Here is a 21916-nt window from a genome sequence, read left to right on the forward strand (position 1 = left end):
CACCGTAGCAACACAAAAGGCCTCACAAACCAACGTTCGACTTGTGAAATCCTCAGGCAACACGGTGTGAAATCTCCCTTAGTAGGCCACTGTCATCGTCACCACGAAGCGGTAGCTCGCATTGACCACCGAAGAAAAATGTCTCCTCAACCGATGGGAATGCCCTTCAGATGTCTTCTTTCTCCTTTATTTTCTGTGCTTGTTAATAAAACTGGTAAAATCTTACAATTTGACATACACAGAACATGTACTATGTAGCCTATCATTTTAGCGCAAACTCAGTCGAAGTCAGTGGTGGCTCGGTGGCTCAGTTGGTAGAGCAATGGCATGGTATGCCAGAGCCCTGATTCGGGTCCTGGTAGAGCCTGCAATTTCCGTTAAAATAACTACATATGCAACATCTTCTTGCTTTCTCTTCTCGACATTCATAAATTTTTCGGCTGTCCCTTCATGGTAGTTACGTATTTGTGTGTGTGCGAACCCAGTAGGCTTAAACAAAATTATTTCTTTTATGCCATGAAATTCTCGGACTGCATACATGAAATTTTGTTCGGGCACAACTAAATCATCACTCAAAACTTTGATTTTCAGTTGCTCTGTGAAGCTTATTTCTGTTTTAATAAACCGCTGAAATATTCACTTTAGAGAAAGAGACCTTCGATCTCTTCGGCCCTCGACCTCAACGAGCTGCACTACACGGAGGCTCCGGAAGTTCCGCTGTCGTCAATGTCTTCAGCTTTGAACACAAACTAGTAGACTTCGTTACTTTACGATATTCAGTTGTTTTTTTTATTTTTATTTTCGAATCACTAGATCTTACAAAGCAAGCAATGAACACTCACAGATCACTAATCGACTGTATGAATTGCCATACTCTGAAAATTCTGAAGTCTCATTAACCGATTCTGTTGTACAGATCAACCGGTAAATTGAAGCCGCATATTTATATCCTCATTATATTCTAGAACGTTCCGCAGATAAAACGATTCGTTAATATTGCCAGTAGTTCCACTCCTTCTCTTATTCAAGAACGTTCCCTCTCGCGCTTTCCAGAGATTGAAAATTACAGCGAATCGTCCAACTTGTGGCGCTACCTTTGTTGTGCAGCTTCCAAAAAGTTCGCTGCGACAACACCGAAAGTGCAAGAAAGGTTTACGTGCAATATTATCAACAACCGGGTTATATAGAACATTCTCCGTCTTTATAATTACGAATTTCCTTAAATTATCGTCACAGGATTCAAGAAGACAAAAACATAATTTTATGCAGTGTAAACTGAGAAATTTCCTGAAGGGGCGGTTCGAGCCCTCTGATCCCCATTTTGGATACATGCTATTAACAATAATAAATTTATAGAACATTCTCCGTTTTGCCTCTATAATTATTACTCTCAAATTAACATCATATTATTCAAGCACCTAATTTTATCTAACGTAATCTGAAAAATTTCCTGAAGGGGGCTCAAGCACCCTGATCCCAACCTTGGATACATGCTATTGACAATAACAGGGTTATAGAACATTCTCCGTCTTGTCTTTATAATTATTTTTCTCCTTAAATTATCATCACATTATTCAAGAAGCCAATAGCCTAATTTTATCTAGTGTAAACTGAAAAATTTCCAGGGGAGGGGGGGAGGGGCTCGAGCCCCTGATCCCCACATTGGATACGCGCTATTAACAATAACAGGGCTATAGAACATTCCCCGTTTTGCCTCGATAATTCTTTCTCTCCTTAAATAATTGTCACATTATGCAAGAAGCCAAAAACCTAATTTTATCTAGTGTAAACTGAAAAATTTCCTGGGGGAGGGGACTCGATTCCCCTGATTCCCAACTTGGATACGTGCTATTATCAAAAATAGGGTTACAGAACATTCTTCGCCTTTTCTCGATAATTATTTATCTCCTTAAATTATCCTCATTTTATTTTATTTCACACCACAAGGAACCAAAAACGTCATTTTATCTAGTGTAAAATGAAAACTTTCGGGGGGGGCTCGAGCCCCCTAAGCCCCCCCCTTGGATACGTGCCTGATTTGAAGCTTATATCGCCAAAGACGTGACACTATTACTGGATGTACACATTCACAACATGAAGAAAAGTTCTTCATTGTGCCGTATGCCTTATTTCTTGGTGTATTCAGCTCATATATGCTCGTCAGTCCTCCAAAGACATACTATTGAGTCTTCCATTCTATATCCATACCATGACAAGCTCCCTAAGTTATTCATTACATTTCTATTCCATAGAAAGAATACACATGGAGATAATTTTATATTTATAAATCAGTAAAGGAAAATAGACACAATTGTTTGCACATAATTAGCGTACACTGTACTATCATGTATCGGACGCGTTTGTTAAAAAAATAAAATGTATTTTTCAAGCGAAAATAAAAATATGATAATTTTGTGAGTGTTGGATAGATACACTGCAGGGATTGTGGAATCAAGCTGTACCGTATATGATCTGTGCCGTACAAGGTGATATGAGTAAAACTACAATTTTGAAGTTCAATTTTTCTATGTATCATTAGTAAATAGATGATAAGTTAAAGCTCCGATATTTAGTACACCGACTGTTGAAGTACACTACTATGAACAAATCCAGATTTGAAAACATACAAAATCTGTTCATAAAGTAAATAACCTTTGCACTTATACGTTGATAAAACTGGAGTGGTAATATTATACGTAAATATCTAATAATTTCCAAATTTTGGCACCCAGATTTTATTTGTATGGTTGGATTAGTGTTGGTTCTTTTGTCGGTCGAGTATAGTTGGCCTTGGAAGCATCTGAATAAACCATAAACCACCTTTTAAAACGTTTTACTTTGTTGTACATTTCTATCAATGGTTTAATTCTTACGGACTGATAGTGATTAGGCTTGCTAACTTTAAAGAATGAAAATCCGAGAAATGTTTTAAGGCTTCAGATTGTGGGGAAACTCATCTCGTACTGGGGATGTACTATTATCTGTAGAAAAAAAAAGCTTTACGATGCATGGCATGGGTCTTTGATCAGTCTGTTTCCTGTAAAAATCTCTTTAAAGCACTGAAATTAATAACTGGAAGGGAATGTAGTATATTGAGAATGTCTCCAATTTCGTTAATATTTGGTATAACTAAATTTGGCGTTGTAATCACGAATCTGTTGTTAAAATGTAGGGGTCACATCTGGAAATCGTGAATAAAGCTGATGTAAGTTGAGATTTTTTTTTTAAAAAAAACTGTATTGCATTGTTTTACGAACAAAATTTTGGTAAAACTATCAAAGCCGGGAATTGTCTGTAACTCGTTTATTCTGTAGTTGTTGACATTCGTACTTATTCTGCACTGCGAAAGATTGTTTAACAAGGGATTTCACTTTTTTGAACGAAATTAGTATCTAATGTCGACATATCGAGTAATTATTGTTCGTTCTTTTCTCGCTTCCTGAACACTCAAAATGGGGGGTAAATCTTGACTAGCGTTGCGTTTCAACCTTCTTAACAGAAGAATTCCTGCATAGCCCCAAAAACCATTTGGGATAGTATGACCATCCACGAATAGCCACAAAAACCATTCACGATAGCCCCACTCACAATCACGGTAAGGTTAGGTTAGGTTGCTTTAGGTTGGGCAATATAGTGAAAGAACTGTGTGTTTGGAAACTCTTACCGGGGATTACGTCATCACATGCTTGCAACATGCGGTTCAAGTACATGGATGGAAATGCAAGCAACAGCTTTCGTGCATGGGACAGACATTATTATAGAAAAATACATGAATTAGCAGCTAAATACATTGAAAAATGCGAGAAAACACTTCTATGACCTTCTGAAATTAAACAGAAACTCAATTCCGTAAGTACTTTCTCCTGTAAATTCGAAGAAAACTGTTTCCCGGCTTTGATAGTTTTACCAAAATTTTAACTAAGCTGGCCTAACCTAACCAGAAATGGTTCGTGGGGCTCTCCGTGAATGGTTTGTGGGGCTATCTGTGAATGGTTTATGGGGCTACCCGTGCATGATGTAAAATTTTAACACCTGACCCCCGCATTTTAACAACAGATTCGTGATTAGAAGGCCAAAATTAGTTATTATACCAAATATTAATGAAATTTGAGACATTCTCTGTATTCTACATTCTTACCAATAACTGTACCAAGCTTATATATATTTACCTGTCTAGTGTATACAATAGAAAATTTACATAATTATAATGCAAGACACACTGTGCACAGACACAATACAAGATTCTGTTATCTCGACACACCATCAATCAGATTAAGTAAAACACATAATAGTTACAAGTATTTAGGAATTAAGTTATACAACATGTTCCCAGAAGCAGCTCACAGTATGTCACTTAAAAAAAAAATTTAAAGTGTACTTCAACTTTGGTTAAAAGAAAAGATCTTCTACAAACTAGAAGAATTCGAAATCCATCCCAAAAATGATTTAATATGCTAGAATATATTGTATATATTAATAACTTACGTTTTGTGAGTATCTAGGTAACCCGTGCGACGTTTCGGGCTGCAACTGCTCCCTTCCTCAGCTGCTCACATTTAGGTTATGTAAAAATCATAACCACGTCGAATTCTCCATATGTACAGGATATAGGATTGGTAAAAGGTGTATGGTTAAAAAACAATAAAAATCTAAAACCCATTACGGGTGCACGTCAGACTACCATGCTGTTTCCCCGATTAGAAACTGCTATTTGGAATGTTAAAACTTTAAAACTGTGAATAGCCACGGCCCGCGTGTGCTGCAATACTCCTGAGGAAGGGAGCAGCTGCATCCCGAAACGTCGCAGGGGTTACCTAGATACTCGCAAAACGTAAGTTATTAATATATATATATATATATATATATATGTATTAAGTTTGTGAGTAATTCGCACAACTTTCATTATGAACTATAATATATTGTAGTTCCATGTAATCCTTCTTTATATATGTAATTATATATACAATAACAAATATGTAACTAATAACTGACGACATCTATTGCATTGTACAATGTCTAACAACGAATAAATGTATTGTATTGAAATATTCTGGAAGGCTAATATCCTGAATATCAACTGTTATCTGTTTGTGGCCTTGCTACTGTGCTGTAAATAACATTGAACCAACTTGGTCAAAACAACCTAAAAACCACAATTTGTAAGTAAACAAAACAAAATCAATGCACAGATACATAGACTCTTCTGAGGCCTTAATTTAGTTTAGTTTAGTTTATTTGTGTCCATGGATTACCATGTGTGTACAAATAACAGTACATGGTAATATAGGACATGTCAATACATTACAATACCATACAATACTGTGTTAATAAATCTTACAAATACAAAATACATTACCAAAGAGATTAAAAATTGGGCCTTACTTGGGTATTACATCAAATCACAAAGACAAGCATAACATGGGAATATAAAGAACAGTACAGCCTACTACTAGGCGACACTAATTATCCAGGTTCCTTTGACATTTAAATTTGTAAGAAGAATATGTGATTATACTACATATAGAGTTATATACATTTTTCAAAATTCTTCAAAATGAAATAGTAGCATAAATTGATTTATACAGTCTGAACATTCTGCATCAAACTCACCCTTTTTCTGTAACTACTCGAAAGATCTTTTCTATTCATCTTTGAATGTGCAGTAATAGCACTTTTTCTTTTCTCTCTATTCTGAATAGGCCAAAACAACAATGTGAACACTGCAACACACTTAATCCCACTGTAACATATTAGGAACTAAATCTATAATGAAGCAAAATTGAGTGGAGGGAAATAAATGTTTCAAGACTATGATGCAAAATGTCTTGAGACTATGAGGCAACAATGCCTTTGTTTTCATTTTATGCAGTTCTTGTGTAGATGCCTTGGTGCAACAATCTGTTTATAAACTTTCTATTTCTCCCTCCTCCCACTTAAATAGTGAATAATGTTTAACGACTCTTCAAAATAGTATTGTGATATTTGTTCGGTTTGCAATAACAATTTCTTCACTCGGCAAATACGTACCAAATAAATAAAAATATAATAATGAATAGATATAATAATAATAAATATCTTATTCCGGGAGATAACAAAGTTTGTGTGGGAGACTGGGAAAGTGAGTTAAATTCCTTGAGACTCCCAGCCATTCCAAGAGGGTTGGCAAGTCTAATAGTGATTGGGATATCAGTGGAATAACATTCATATATTCTCTCTTTTGTTGTGATCTAGTCTCGCTAAAGGAATGTCATCAGCATGGAACAGTATAGGAAAACAACGAACTGGTTCAGATCACCCCATTCATACAGCTTCAGCAGCTAGAATATCAAGATTTTCCCTATCCAACCCAAATCAGGAATCGTAAATCAAAGGCAATGCATTAAGTTCTATGCTACTCCTTATATTCTGATAATTTGCAATACATGTGGTTGCTGTATGATTTTCAAATTAGTTTATAAATAACCAGCTATCGTGACAACTTTAGAGTTAAAGAATATTTACAAAAATAATGCTTTCAAATATTCTGTGTATCAGAATGTGTATGTTCACATGTACTTCTTTTGTGTGGTAAACATTGTTCATAGCTACATAGTAATTTCAAACACTGTGCAAAATAAAAATGCTTTATATTATCCATTTTTGTGTACAGTTCCTTGTTATATGCCTTTAATACCAGTAAAATGTACTCGGTAATTTACTACGTAGTACAATAGCTTAAAAAAATATGTATATGTACTTACTTCATGTCTTTCGATGTTTTGTGTAATGTATTTTAACATGTACAAGGGAGTGTAATGACTAATTTTCTGTTACAGATGCATTTGTGATACAGGTCAATGAATACTTTAAATGGATAGGTGATGACAAGTGGAGAAATTGGCTGTAAGCAAGAATGGATGAAGTTCTCTTTCATTTGTCACAAAGATTTGACAATTTACAAGTGAGTTTCTTATGCTGATAAATTATTCTCAGATAAGACAAGGAACATGCAGAGCATTCCCTGACATTCGCTACGAGACTTGGCGGCAAGCTGCCCGGCGTCAGCGCTTGTCTTTCCCGGTGAACGGGTCCGCGACAGTCGCACGCTACAGTCTGTCTTTTTCCCTCTCCCTGCCTTCGCTCTCTTTCCCTTTCTGTTGTCGTTGCAGACTGACGACAGTATAATACTCGCTCGGAAGTTGTGTTGTGTCCGTATGTTGAAAATTGTGGCTTAATATGGCACCACAAAAGTTTACATTACAACAAAGGATTTATCTTGTCGAGTGTTACTTCTGAATAAAAGTGGAAAGAAAAATGGGGAAATTAAAAAATAAAGTATACAAAGACAATCCGCGCACCATCCGTGAGTTAAAAGAGAGTATTGCACGAGAAATCGGGAGAATTACAGTATACGAACTTGCACGTGTAAATGCCAATTTCCTTTGGAGGTGCCAGGAATGTGTTGCAGCAGAGGGACATCATTTTCAACACCTTCTGCAGTCAAGGTTAGTACACAATATGAAAACTGTGATTTTAATAGCCAACTAGCGACTGTCGCGGACCCCTTTCACCGGGAAAGACAAGCGCTGATGCCGGGCCACTTGCTGCCAAGTCTCGTAGCGAATGTCAGGGAATGCTCTGTGTAATATATACTAGTACCACAGGAGTTAATTTTCTGATTACTTTGTTACTGTAGTTCCAGTGGTGTCGATGGGATTTTAATCTCGAGGGAAGCCTTCGTGAGTCTTTTTGAAAATAACTGTATTACAGTTACTTTCCTGAAAAAGTAACCCAATTACAACTATTCATTTTTGAAATGCAAACCTTGCTTTTACAATTACTTTATTCTAGATGAGATATGACTTGTAGAACATGTTGCATGCATGAATTGTAATCGATCAGTTATTTATTTTAAATGATGACCATGTGAATTAACAGTAATTTCCATTATAGGCTACATTATAATAAATTTTGTGTGTTCAGAAATGAAAATATATAAGTGAGAGACTTCAAAGATAACCTTGCTAATTGAAAAAAATTATGTCAGGCAAAACATTTGCTAGTGACACATGTTATGAAGATTAAAATTTTATTTACATTTCTTTATCAAACAATAAACTTGTTTTTTACTGCTGAAACATGGATGAAAACTAAACTCTGTGGTGCAACAGTTCTTCAGTGCAACAAGTCCCCTTGCCACTATTTTCTGTTTTTTTTCCAAGTCTGGAGCCCACTATTTTTTTTAGCCCTACACTGAATTTTTTTTTCATATTTGATTCCACAGTACTAACTATTTAAGTTGTTCTACTTGACATTTTTTTTTCAGGTTCATTTTCATTCTGCAACCGTAAGAACTCATCAGCTACTGCAAAACTCTTTTGATCAAATCCATCACTCTGCAAGTAATTTTTTGTCTAGTCATCATGGGCAAACAATTAAGACCAAGTTGGGCATCCTGTGGCAAGGGATACAAAATCTTGTGGCCAGTATAAAAAGGATTGCTACACAGTACAACTTCAATGATTTGTATAACAATTTCATGTTCTTTTTAGCTACCAAAGGTAAGTTGTTTTTTAAATTTGTACTATTTTTTTATGTCATCTGAACAGTTTCTGTTTCACACTTTTGCCTCTTATTTTCTATAAATGATATTGTACATTCTAAGTTTGGAAAGTTCCAAGACTGTTGCTACAGAAAAAAAGACGTTGCTCTTGCATTCAAAATATTTCCCCCAAAATAAAAAAATAAAAACGAGAGAGTGTGGTCCATCCCTATCTCCCCCCCCTCTCTCTCTCTCTCTCACGTATCTGTGCAACAGGAACCAAATACAAATGTTCACATGTCAGGAATTCCTTCTCTTGTTGTTCAATGTGTTCAGTGCAGCAGCTACAGCTGGCAGCCGACGAGAAGAGCGCTGGCAGAAGAGGTGTGACCTACTGCCAGGCGACTCCACTCTTTCACGTGGGGGAGGTGCTCTTTCGCCAGAACTCTTCTCGTCAGCTTGACAATGACCCGCCACGAAGAAAACAAGACTTCCTTCTCCCCGTCCACCCCCAACCACCCCTAAATTCTGCAAATGAACCTGACCCTCCCTTTCCCTCTGTGCCCCGTCTCCCTTCATTCAGCGATCTTCTCGTCGGCTGCCGGCTGTAAACCTCTTCTACCATTCAAACACATAGGTTATTGACAAACATGTACTTAAGTAGGCTGACCAGGGAAGAATGGGGACACTTCCATTTATAATTTGCTTTGGTACTTGTCATTCATTGTTTTCAATGTAGCAACTGCAAAATTACATCAAACACACACATATATCAGTAGTCCTAGAATCATTAATGTTGAAAAAAGGAAAATATATTATATTATGCAAAAATGAAATAAGGTAAACATTTTAGACATGTTATAAACCATTTTTTATTTATGTATTGAGAGTTAAATATAATAACCTAGACATATTTATTGTGTATAGCTGAATTCTTGCACATGTTGAGTAAAATGGAAGTATTCTACAGTCCATGTTCCAGTTGTATACCAAAAGCACTTTGAGCTTATGAGGTGCATATATTAATTGCATTGACTTTTCTGATTACAGTGACACGTACGGGCATCTATATCGGGATTATAGGATTTGCATTCGGAGGGCTTGTTGGTACACTGTTGGGCTTATCGTGGCAGCGTAGAACAACAGCTCCCCATCACATGAGAGCAGTTGTATGCAACAGCTATGGAGGACTCGAGGTAAGCAAGAGCAGAAGTGAACATATTTTTCCTTTTCGGACAGTTTCAGATCCTGTGCCTCTCTCTCTCTCTTTCTCTCTGTGTGTGTGTGTGTGTGTGTGTGTGAGAGAGAAAATTGTTCTCAGAGAGCAAGTACGTTGAGAATTTTGAAAAAAATTAAATTTATTTGCAGTATCTATCATTTCATCTCAGGATCTTTTTCAACACTGCTAGCCTATGCAATGGATGGGGCAGCTTCCACTAGATAAATCATTAGTACTCTTGCTTTTGGTGTGAGCACTTCAGGGTGCACTTCCTGTGGGAACCTCAACAGTTAAATGCTGTCCAGTATTGTGAGTACAAATGGGGAGGGGCTGCTTCTAATAGTGGCACTTGCACAACCCACTTTCCACAAATTAACAATTCCTGCAACTTTAAAACATGCAAATTATTTTTTCTGAACTTTTAGACTTATTCTCAGTATTCTAAACACAGTCCTCCTCCTGGAATGCATCTAAAATTCATTACAATTGGAACTTAGACTGTTCATTTTGTGCTATTTTTTTCTTTAGGGATGGGCCGATATGAAATTTTGGCTGATCCCAATATAAAATTTACCAATGCCAATAACCAATATTCTTGCATTTGATATAAAATTCAAAATGGTCCTTGAAGAACCTGAATAGTTCATTGACCTCCTTAATAAATGTTTGTTTTCAAGTGACTGCAGTGCAAAAGATGTTGCATATTTAGACATGGAATGGAGATTATCCATAAAAATTATAACAAAATGGCAGAATTTTGCACTAAATTATAAGATATTTATAGATATATCAGATTGGTAAACAATCAGAAATTTAACTGATACACCGATATGCCTATATCGGCCGATACCAATAGAGTACTGATTAATCTCTTCCATCCCTAATATAATTGTATTAATATACACATGAAATGTGCTTACATACTTGTGTATTGTTTATTAAATTTTATTAATTTCGATAACCAACTACATCAGAAGTAGTCCGTTTTGTGGTCTTCCACTTTACACTGTCATGCCAATGGCCCGCTAGTTCCGCTGCTGCTGTTGGATTGTCTGCTGTGTCATCTGCCCCTGCTTGGTTTTACTTGCTCAAGTAGTGAAAGCCAAATGTGGTGGGATTGTCCATTGTCAATATTTAGTTCATGGGGGAAATGTGTAATGGCGTGTGGTTCTTTGATTTTCATGTCAATTAGGGTATGTGCTACGTGCTTGGTGGACACTTTCTTTATTTGGTGATTACTATACTTGAGTTTGGTTTGATTTGGTTTGAGTTGCTGTTTTAAGTCCACTTTATGCACAGTAAGGCTAATCGGGACTGGACCTACAGTTTAAAGTGGGATCCGAACCACTTGTGCCTCCACAGGGTATCGAACCCGGGACCCCTTGATTATACTTGAGTTGTTTTGCTAGACCAGTGGTAGGTTGTGCTAATCAAATTAAATAAATACGTGAATACGTAATCACATTTCACATGTATGTTAATATGTTACCGCGTCTGAAGTCCCGTAACATGAATACAACTTGTAGGTGTTGGACATTGGGGGTTATGGTAGATTGTGAAATGAGGCATTTGTTGGTTCAAATCCTAATTAATATTTTTTGATCTACTTAAACGTTTCCATATGTGCATATGTACAAAAATACACAAACTAAATTGAAACTGAAACATGGCACACAGAGGAATTGTAACAATTAAATTCAGTTTAATGCAGAAACAAAGAAACTTCACTCATATAATTTCTACACCACCTTTACTGCACTACACCTTAAATTTAATTTGTGTAAATAAAGCTTTGATTAAATGGAAAATATGTTCTTAAAAACTAATGAGAGAATCATTTGTCTGATTATATCTCCTCGCTAATTGAAGGGCTTGGGTGTAAAACATGGTAAGTGACATTTTGGCCATTTTTTAATTACAAAGTAAAATGTGCCATCCTTCAATTTTCAAGTGAAATTGCCATGTCATACAATTTGCATTGGACTCAGTGAATGCGTCTGAACTTCTAATAACCTTTTTTTCTGTAACGAACTCAGAAATGAACAAAATGTCACTTATCATGTTCTACACCCAAACCCTTCAATTAATAGTTTGTTTCATATTAACAAATTCGTTTTGAATAATATTCTTGTGCTTATTATTTTGCTGTTCTTGTTAGTTACGGCAAACTTTGCAATTGAACATTTTTCAAAAGCATAATGACTACAATCTCTTTTCTTAGATATTGTGACATCATTGCAGGCAGTGACAATGATAGATGATGCTTCAGCACCAGTAATTGTGGCACCGGATGAGCTGATCGTGCAGGTAAAAGCCGCCTCCATTGATCCAGTTGACATGAAAATAACAAATGGATATGGCAGAGTACTTCGCAAACATCTCAACAGGTACAATGTTGTAAGTGACTGGCACTTTTTAATGCGGTGTGTTGTGTTCCTGATGTCAACTTACATTCTTAAAATTGATGTGTTTAATGGATGGATTCTATACTGTATGGTTTAGAGTCCTGTATGGGTCCACTTTCACTCTCTCATATTCGTTTGAGTCTCCAACCTTCGAGCGTATACATTTGAATATCATTTTAATATGACAATAACCATAGACATTAGAGTACTGCATTGGAACACTTCTGCTCAAAAATATTCTCGAATATATAGAATATCAAATATCATTTCAATGGGACAATAATCGTACAAATATATGTGTAAACATTCATCCTGGTAGTTTCACCCCATAATCCTATTCATTTTAATATGCTGTGTAATGATAGATTAAATTACATTTTAACATGGAGATGATGACTATGTTCACTTCAGTTTCAATATCAGTGCATCTTTCACTTCATGATCCATATTTGAAGGCCAGCTACTACAGAAAAATACGGTTACACATGAACTACTGGGCTTCGAGCGTATACCGATTGTTTGAATGTTCGAGCGTTATTCGCTCGAGTGAAGAAACTGTCCATTCCGTAAGCCATCTAGTGTCATCCATCCGAACTATTAGACGATCGAGCAAAAATGCCTCAATGCAGCACTCTAGTAGACATACATATATATGTAAAATATCTGCCTTGGTAGTTTCAGCCCACAATCATCTATTTCATTTTCATATCTCGCTGTGCATTTGTGAGATAGACTAAACTTCATTTTAACATGAAGATGATGACTATCTTTACTTAGGTTTCAATTTCACTGAGTCTTTCACTTCACAATCCATATTTGAGGACCCACTACCACAGACAAATTACGGTTATACGTGCAATACTGGGCTTTGAGTGTATAAAGGGTGTCTACCAAAATAGCAAATCCAAAATTCTTGACTTTTTTTTATTTTTCTTAACATTTATGTAATCGCATCTTACTTAGGTATAGTTGAAAATTAAGAAAATAGATATTTTTATTCATTAGAAAATGCCTACCACACGGCTGATTAAGATGAAAATGGAAGCTGTACTTTAACAAGAGATTTAGACTTTCATTAATTTAATGCTTGTAAAAATTAATGCTTCAGACTTCATCCTGGATGGGGAATGGCCACATTACTTTATTTAATATTGTTACAAATCTTCATGTGTACAATAATGTAATTCTTAAGAAACAAAGAACAAATCATTACACAACTCAATACAATTTTAGATTTCCAAATATTCAATTTTATCAAATCCCAGTTCAGGTGTATAACAATGTAAATTCGCTATACTGTAAAAAAATAGCAAGAATTCTTGACCAGAAGAATAATTTCTTGACTTTCTTCACCTACCTTTTGATTTCTTGACATTCTTGGCTGGTATACCGCTTGTTTTGCTGTTCGAGCATTATTTGCTCAAGCAAAGAAACTCTCAATTCCATACGTTCATCCATGTGAACCATTTGGCACTCGAGCAAAATCCTCTCCTTGCAGCACTCTAGTATACTTCAAAGTCTGCCCAACTGTTGCTCCCTTTTTTACTTCCATTTTCTGTCATACCTAGACTGACATTCATGGAAAGCTACAAGTGGATTGTCCAGTCATTTCTAATCTACATTTGACCTTCACCCCTTCTCCTATGTCTTTCTGCATCTTACATTTTTTACAGGCCCCTAAAAAATGTAAAATTAGGGTTCTCCTGTATTATCACAGCTTCAGGTACATGTTGAGACTTGCAAGCACAATTTTCCAGTTGTGCTGATGACATATGGTGTGGGGTATGTGCTTTTTGCTTAGAGTTTGTTGTATACAAAAGTGTATGTGCATATTCTGTTTGTTAATAACCAAATTATTTTTTAAAAAATATCTTATACATATACCTGTTTGGTATGATGATGTCAATAGTGGCAGCAAATTTGCCTATTGAAACCGTTTGTCAAATATATATATATGATAATGGGTGTCCATTTTCACTCATAAACCTAAATTTTGAGACTTAAATCAAATTTGCTTTTGTGCTTGTTTTTCCAGGTATTTTTACTAATTTGCAATTTCTAATTATACAAAATGGGATGACAAAGGTCAAGTTGTGTAGTGCAAATGAAAGCAAGTATCTTTAAAATCACTATTATTTTTTACACTGAAATTCATTTTCATTTATTGAAGAATGTTAAGAATGAATTTCCTATCACACTTGGAAGAGACTGCGCTGGAATTATTTCCGAGATTGGCTACAAAGTTACAAGATTTGAAGTCGGTGATGAGGTGTGGTGTGCAGTCCCGTACTGGTGCCAGGGAGCAATGTCAGAGTATGTTGTTGTGAAGGATTCCCTCGTGTCCAAGAAGCCAAAGAATGTTGGATTTGAAGGTGCTTCCACTGTCCCTTTCTCTGCAATGATAGCATGGAATGCTCTTGATCAAGCTGGGTTAAGCCCTACGACAACTAAAGGAAAGCGGTAAGTTATTGTGATTGATTTTCTCTTCCTCTTGCATCAAAAGAATTATAAGTTTTTAAGGCCCCATCGGTGGCTGAGTGTATTAGGTGATCAATTCATAATTTCACCATCGAAGACTGTAGATTCAAGTCTTGGGTGTCCCATCATACATTTCATGAAATAATTCCCCCTTATCGTCGTGATTAGCTTATATTGGCAGAAAACTTACGTAAAATAAGAAAATTACAAATATTTTTTTAAAAAATAAAATTCATTTTTGGTCATTTTATTAATTTATTTTATTCGTTCATATAATTTATCCTTCCAGGCTCTATTTCAAACACTCAACAGGTAAATATGTTGTGAGTGTATTTCTGAGTATAATGTTGCAACTGTACATTTTATGTAGTTACTAGGAATGGATTGACACAAAAGTTTGATAATACCAATAGACATAAAAAATGTACCCACATCAACAGTTTACAGTGTGGTAATGTTGCCACTTTCTTTATTAGAACTATTGAATATCAATCAAATACATTTTCCAGCTAATCAATTGTAATATTCTATTGTATTTCGTTTATTTAAGCTCCTTCTTTGACCTCCATAGATTAATCAAAACAATGGGAATGAATGATAATGAGATCAAATTGGTGATGGACCAAAGGCAATTGAACGGCCATGTCCTAGCCAGAACCTTAAGAGGTAAGACTTTGAGTCAGTCCTGAAAACATTTGTCACATTTGTGCAGGGCCCCTGGGGTTGATTCCTGGTGGAGGCACCGTGCAGTGATTTGGATCTCGATATATACATATTACTGTATAAAGTTTGGAGAACTAAATTTGAGTAAATTCATAACTAGGGAAGAACTAATACCAACTGATGCTGATACTCTAAGGGAGATTTTAGACCCAAGCAACACATGTCACTTGGAAGGGAATGGGAATCCTCAGTAAGAAATGAAACCTTTTAAACTGAAGTGGCACTATAAGCTACGTGTTGGTAGTTGCTTGGACTGGGCCATTTTCTCAATACTGTGCATCTTGTCGCCTTGGCCTGTTGTTCCCACATGCACGGTGCTTTAGACTGAAGGGGCTCATGTCACTTGTTGGTTTGGTGTGAAATCTCCAATTTGCTTGTCACCTGCCACTTCATTCTGAAAGCTGCCTTACAGGTTCCCTCTGCTACTGATACCAATGCTTGCAAAGTATAATATTTAAAAAGTTCTTCAAAATATCGATTAATATTAGGGTGCAATTATCCCACTCCAATTATATGCATCAATATACCAAGAATTTTGCTTCAAAATATTCAAGAATTACATCAGATTATTATGTTAAACTTTTAACTTGACATAATTTACAGGATAATTAGACTCCTTGAAAGTGTCGCATGGCATTTTTGCAGATCCTGTGTTTCTCCTGATCCAGTATTTAAGAGTTAAATGTATCCTTTGATTAGAAAATATATTTTCCCAAGATTATATGTATTTTCAAAATGAATGGTCTTCATCTTAATTTCAGAATATTAATCCACGTTGGAAGCAATTCAGTAGGGTGCCTGTTAGTGCAGCTGGTGAGGCAGTGGGGTGGACACATCACTACCACTGTTGCAGGGCGAGCTGCCCTGCTTATTCAGATGTTGGGTGCTGATGATATAGTTGTGTACACGGATAAGGATTTCGAAAGAGAGTTGAAGTTTCGAGAGAAGTATGTATAACGACTTACAATTAGTCAATCTATCTCATGTAATAAGTTCATAATTTGTTTATGCTCTGGTCATTCCATGTAGAATGTGTGCTGTGTATTATAGGATCTTTTATTTGTGATTGAGATGATATGGACTGTGGGGATCACATGTTTTTGCCACATGTAGAAACAGAGGTCTTTTCCTTTGCACTTGCCAAAACATTTACTTGCCAAAACATTTCTGTTCATCAAATCCATTTTTTGCCATCATCTGTATTATTAACTCTGATACACTTACTATTTATTTTTCCGTGAAAGTTTTTTTCAGCGATTGATTTCGTCAGGCGTAAACTGTCTTGCTGCGGCTGGTGTGGTTCCTTCTTCTTCCGCTTGTGCTTGTGGCAGCGCTAGTTGATGCAGCACTTTCACTTTTTGTCGTTCTCGTGCGGGTGTAGAGCTTCCTTCTGTTGCCGCACCTCGGGGTTTTGACGCTGCACAAGGCACTTCCAGATATTGTCGTCTGCTTTCATGGGGTGGTGTTTGCTCGCGTGCGCAGGCGGGCTTTTTTGCTAACGTTTGGGGTCTGTGCTTGGTTTCTTGTCGCAGGGGGGAGCAGGTTGGGTGGGCAGAAAAATGAAGAGTAAGTGTATCAGAGTTAATTACCTATCTCCGCGTAACCGCCAAACTGATATCTTTAGATGCAATCTGTATTATTATTTTTATTTTTGTGTAGCATATATGATTTAGAAATAGTGATCAATTATGCTATGATGTGGTACGTTAATGTAAATAATTTAGTTGTAATTGTTGCAAGAATTAACAATTTAATGAATTCTGTTACTGTATATGCTTGGCAGTGAAGACTTCTGCTCAAGTTACAAAGTTACACAACCACCATTTGTTTTTGGCCTTCATACATAATAATCAATAATTTATGTAGTGAATAATAGTAACATAACACAATCATGTGATACAGGGAGGAGGAACATGCACACAGAAGGAGAGAGGGAGTAGAGACAAGGAAATTACTTCCTGAAAATTTTCCATTACTTTTGACCCACCCTTTCTTCCCATGCATGTGGTTCTGGTGCTGTGCATGCCTTTCTGACTTAACCCAGTAAATGGACTGGGTGGTTGTAGGCAAGTTTCAACCACTTCAGCAGAATCACTTGAGAAACTGTGAACGTGGTTTTAAGGGAAACTCCATTGTAGTCAACTGTGTGCATAAAAAGCAATCCATGCTTGACTCCTCTTTTCCGTTACTTTCAAAACAAAGCTTATAATAATGTTGAAGCGAAGAACAAGACATTTCACATCAAGAATGCTTCCATCTAAATTCTAATCTGCTCCACTACTATCAGTTCAGCTCAAATGTAAATTGTAATGTTCAAATTCTTGTTATCTACAAATGTGCAACCATTAACATTCCAAAGCACAAACTGCCATTGATGCTTGGCAGGCTGCTGAGTGGCTCACACAAGATGTTTCTGTAATAGATAACATGCGATTTTACAGGTTGATTTACTGTGCCAGGTACACGAAATTATGATTGAGAGAACAACTTATGTGATTCACGTTTTCTCCATGGAGCAAAGGGGTAGAATAGCTGTTGTTAGTGGCTAGACACTAACATGGCACAACACTTTACAAACCTTGCTTCCTCATTTGCCATATGGATACTAGATGTGCGCATTCCTGACTCCAGAAATATTCCATCTGATGACTAGTAAATTTCTTGCTCCCAAGAAGGTTACTCCAAGTCACCAAGTGATACTTTAATACAGATTTTCGAAGTTCCATCAAGTCACACTTCACTATATACATTTTTCGGGTGTACCTCCCTTTCTTCATTTCATTAAAACTGAGGGAATATAATTATAACAATTATATATACTTGGTGTGTTCAGAAAGTCACAAAAAAATTCACAATTTGAGTGAAAATAACTGGTCTCATGAACTTGGTGAAACCATTAGCCCCATCTAGTTGGCTGCACTTTGTGACACTCTGTGCAGTGCAGGTGTATCCAGTGTCAGGGTGGTGCAAGGAAATTACGTTCAACCAACTAGACGGAAAGCGGTGTTCAAGTTCAGAAGATTCAACAAATGCCTGTCTGCTGCTTTAAACGGTCATTCGATTAGTTAGTACTCACCACGTGATAATACACCACACATACACCGGTCCGAAAGGCAGTGCAAATGGTGCAGACACCAAATACACTACTTGACTCCAAATCAATGAACTAAATGACTATGTGTTGCACCGTGTAACCAACTAGACGCTTCAGTGCAAAGAGAATCAAAAAGTGCAGCAAACTAGACGGGGCTCTTATTCACTATATACAGTGGAACCCCGATTTTATGTTCCCCTATTCTACATTTTCTCACATTATGTATTCCTTCTTGATGCTCCCAACATAGCAAAATGTTTTAAAATTTTTCCTCGATTTTTCATTTTTCTGCATTTTAAGTATTTTCAACTTGGTTCCCTGAAAAATGTAAAATCAAGGTTGCGTTGTATTGATTATTGGGAATGTTTCACAAACTTCTCATTTGTATCATTGAACTCAATTGAGTAGGAAGAAAAACACTTGTAGTTTGTTGAATCAGTTCCAAGCAACCATTCATTTTACAACTTTAGGAATGCAGGAGGAGGTAGCATAAGTTTGGTTTATGGAAAGATTGCAGCAGATGGTAACCAGTGTAAGACTTGTAAACTCTTACTACATATATTAATTGAAATCACATTTTAAAAGCAGATACAGCCACAGTGACCATGTTCATGTTCCATTATACAGGGTGTCATTTTAATGGTGCCCACGGACCACAGATTCGTATAGAGGACATCAAGACAAACAACTTTTCTCCGTAACATTTTTCTCGTTGATGCATAGTTTCGGCGCTACAGTCCCTCAAAAAATACCTTTTTGCCACCTGGATGCTGGCAACCCAACACAACATTTGATCGTATCTGTGACGTCATTTCCTGCGACGAAACAGTACACGGCAGGGTTACAAGGAACACACAAATTTTGTGAAAAATGAACTACCAACCACATTATTAGCTGTAAAACGAAACGAGAAACGCGTCAAGTAGACCGAACATCATAGCCTACCAGCCAGAAGATCAGCAGTCGTCTCAGGGGAAGGGGAAAGTGAACCAACAATATGATTGATTTAGTTTATTTTACTTCGCGTTTTGTGCCTCTTGGCTAATTTGCGAAGATGGGGATCAGTGATAAAATTATGAAATTGATGAATGGACATTCACAAACAACCAAGCTTGAGCGGGATTCGAACCCGGGACCCTTGGCGTTGCAGCACGATGTGCTAACCACTCGGCCACAGGGTCCGGCTGAACCAAGGATAGGATAAAACGTATTCAAAATGAAGTGTCAATATCGGATTTTGTCTCAGCCTACATGTCAAATATCGACAATAATTAATTTTATTGGACTTACAGCTTACATGTGGCTGTTTACGCCCAGCCGCATGTCAAATATTTGCAAATCTCGTTGCAAGGTTGATATCTACAGGTTTGTGTCCAAATGCCTTGTGGTATTTTTGTGCTGATAACGGAAGTATCCGAGGTTCACGTTGTTACATTACGGCTAAACACGTACAACCACAGTAACAATCTAATGATGAATCAGTAGCGAATATACTGTCCTGTTCACAGTTGCAAACTTTTACATGTGTCCGGTGTGTCCGTCGGAGAACTTGTATTACTACTACTTATATCCCTTTATTTTCAACCATTTTGTCACTTGACTCATAATGCCCTGAATATACATTATATTATGTGTTGCTTACCTTTGGAATTTTGATTTTCTTTATCTTTTTTTCATTTCTATTTTGTCATCTGTTCAGTGTGTCACAGGCAACTAGTATCAGAAGGACGAAGTGAATAGACTAAATTGTAGATGCCAACTTGGTGACTAGATTTGCAAATATTTGACATGAAAGCTGAGATAAAATTTGATATGACCACTTCCACTTGAATTCTACTTTCCTTCTACATTTTTCGTATTGGTTGCTTACTTCCTGTTAGGTTACAGAACTTGTTTTCTTTTACGGTACATAATGTGGCTGATTGTAGCTATGTCATTTTTCACAGAATATGTGTGTTCCTAGCAACCCTGGAACGCATCACTTCACGACAGGATATGATGTCACAAATACAATCAAATATTGTGTGTGGTTGCCAGCAGTCAGGCGGCAAAACAGGCTTTTTTGGGCGACTGTAGTGCCGAAATTATGCACCAACGAGAAAAATGTTACTGAGAAAAGTGGTTTGTCTTCATGTCCTCTGTACGTTTCCGTGGTTCGTGGGCACCATTAAAATGACACCCTGTATATCCCTCTGTCAACATTTATATTCCTTTTTCCAAATTATTGCAGTTTGAAGCAACCATGTACAAGCAGATCTACCAATATTTATCATGGAACAAACCTGCTTCCCAGTTTGTGTGAGTACAAACTACATGAATTACATGGAAATAGATTTTTCGGAGTATGCCATAACTTAACATGTTAAACACATTGAGAACAATTTTGAATCATTTATTTTACTTGCAACATTTTTTTTAAATCCTCGAGATATTTCAACAATGCAATTTATAGTACACTGATGTTCCTTTATTTTCAGGTTTGATGTTGTGATAAATGTTGTAGGTTCTGTTCTTCACGAGTCGTGCCTTAAGTTCTGTAAGGAAGATGGGATAGTTGTGACTGCAGTAGCATCTCCTATTGCTTCAGATGCTCATGGGCTTATTTTTGGATCACTTTATTTTTATTCATGTTGGATAAGACTGAAACATCTTATTTTTCAGGTGAACCTACATGTTGTGTTCTTATATGTGTATGCATACAGTGGTGAACACTGCATTTCAGAGAGGGATAAGTCAAGATGGTAGATATCCCCATCCCCTAATTTACCATATAATAACTTTTATATATTTGCTACCGCTCACCACCTGCCCCTAGGCAAGAGTAGTGAATGCTACCCTTAGGTACACGAGTGTTCACCACTTTATGCACGTGTGTGTGTGTGTGTGTATGTATGTGTCCGTCTCTGTCTGGTGATGCACTTTTCTGTGTAGCTCAGTAGGTATGTTCATGTATACACCATAAAAAATAATAGTAATGTTTAGAGATTTATCAACATGACAGTGTTACAAATACTGAATCCGTACTCTTAAAAATATTCTAGTGATAAAAAGTCCCAATATACCATTTATTTACACAGACTTTCGGGGAATTTGTTTAATTTTACATTACAAACTTAATCCACTCTGATAGTGGAGGGAGGTCTAGAATATTAGCATAGTGGGAATGCATATACTTTATTGCTCATTTGGCCAATACATGAAATTGCATGCTCCTACTTACATTAAATATTCCTTTCCACAGAAAACAATGACGGTGCCATCGTCTCTAGGTTCTATTAATATCAGCTCTAAAGTCCTGGATGAATTTAGAACATTGATAGAGGAGGAAAAGCTGCAACCGGTTATAGATAAAATATTTCCCCCACATGAAGCAGAACTTGCTTTCCACTATGCTGATTCAGCAGAAGCCATTGGGAAGACTGTAATTAGATTCAGGTAAGCTGCTTTGTCTTTCATGTAAGACAGTGGCAACACTG

At 36.6% G+C, this 21916-nt stretch overlaps 1 protein-coding gene across 6 annotated transcripts in view; it reads left to right on the forward strand.

Moving 5' to 3' along the window:
• LOC146001849 (NAD(P)H oxidoreductase RTN4IP1, mitochondrial-like) overlaps positions 1 to 21916 on the forward strand; it is a 46722-nt gene that overhangs the window by 4489 nt on the left and 20317 nt on the right. For 2 of the 6 annotated variants that reach the window (XM_083139547.1, XM_083139578.1), the window contains exons 1-9: positions 2327 to 2486; positions 6816 to 6940; positions 8306 to 8540; positions 9572 to 9717; positions 11982 to 12137; positions 14316 to 14605; positions 16108 to 16293; positions 20918 to 21101; positions 21682 to 21875. In XM_083139547.1, coding sequence (XP_082995673.1) covers positions 6893 to 6940; positions 8306 to 8540; positions 9572 to 9717; positions 11982 to 12137; positions 14316 to 14605; positions 16108 to 16293; positions 20918 to 21101; positions 21682 to 21875 — 1439 coding nt within the window. In that variant the 5' untranslated portion in view covers positions 2327 to 2486; positions 6816 to 6892. The other 4 variants (XM_083139584.1, XM_083139566.1, XM_083139556.1 and 1 more) reach the window with 4 other exon arrangements.

This window comes from Lepisma saccharinum, chromosome 1, assembly GCF_977018435.1.
Source record: "Lepisma saccharinum chromosome 1, izLepSacc3.1, whole genome shotgun sequence".
Taxonomy (NCBI): domain Eukaryota; kingdom Metazoa; phylum Arthropoda; class Insecta; order Zygentoma; family Lepismatidae; genus Lepisma; species Lepisma saccharinum.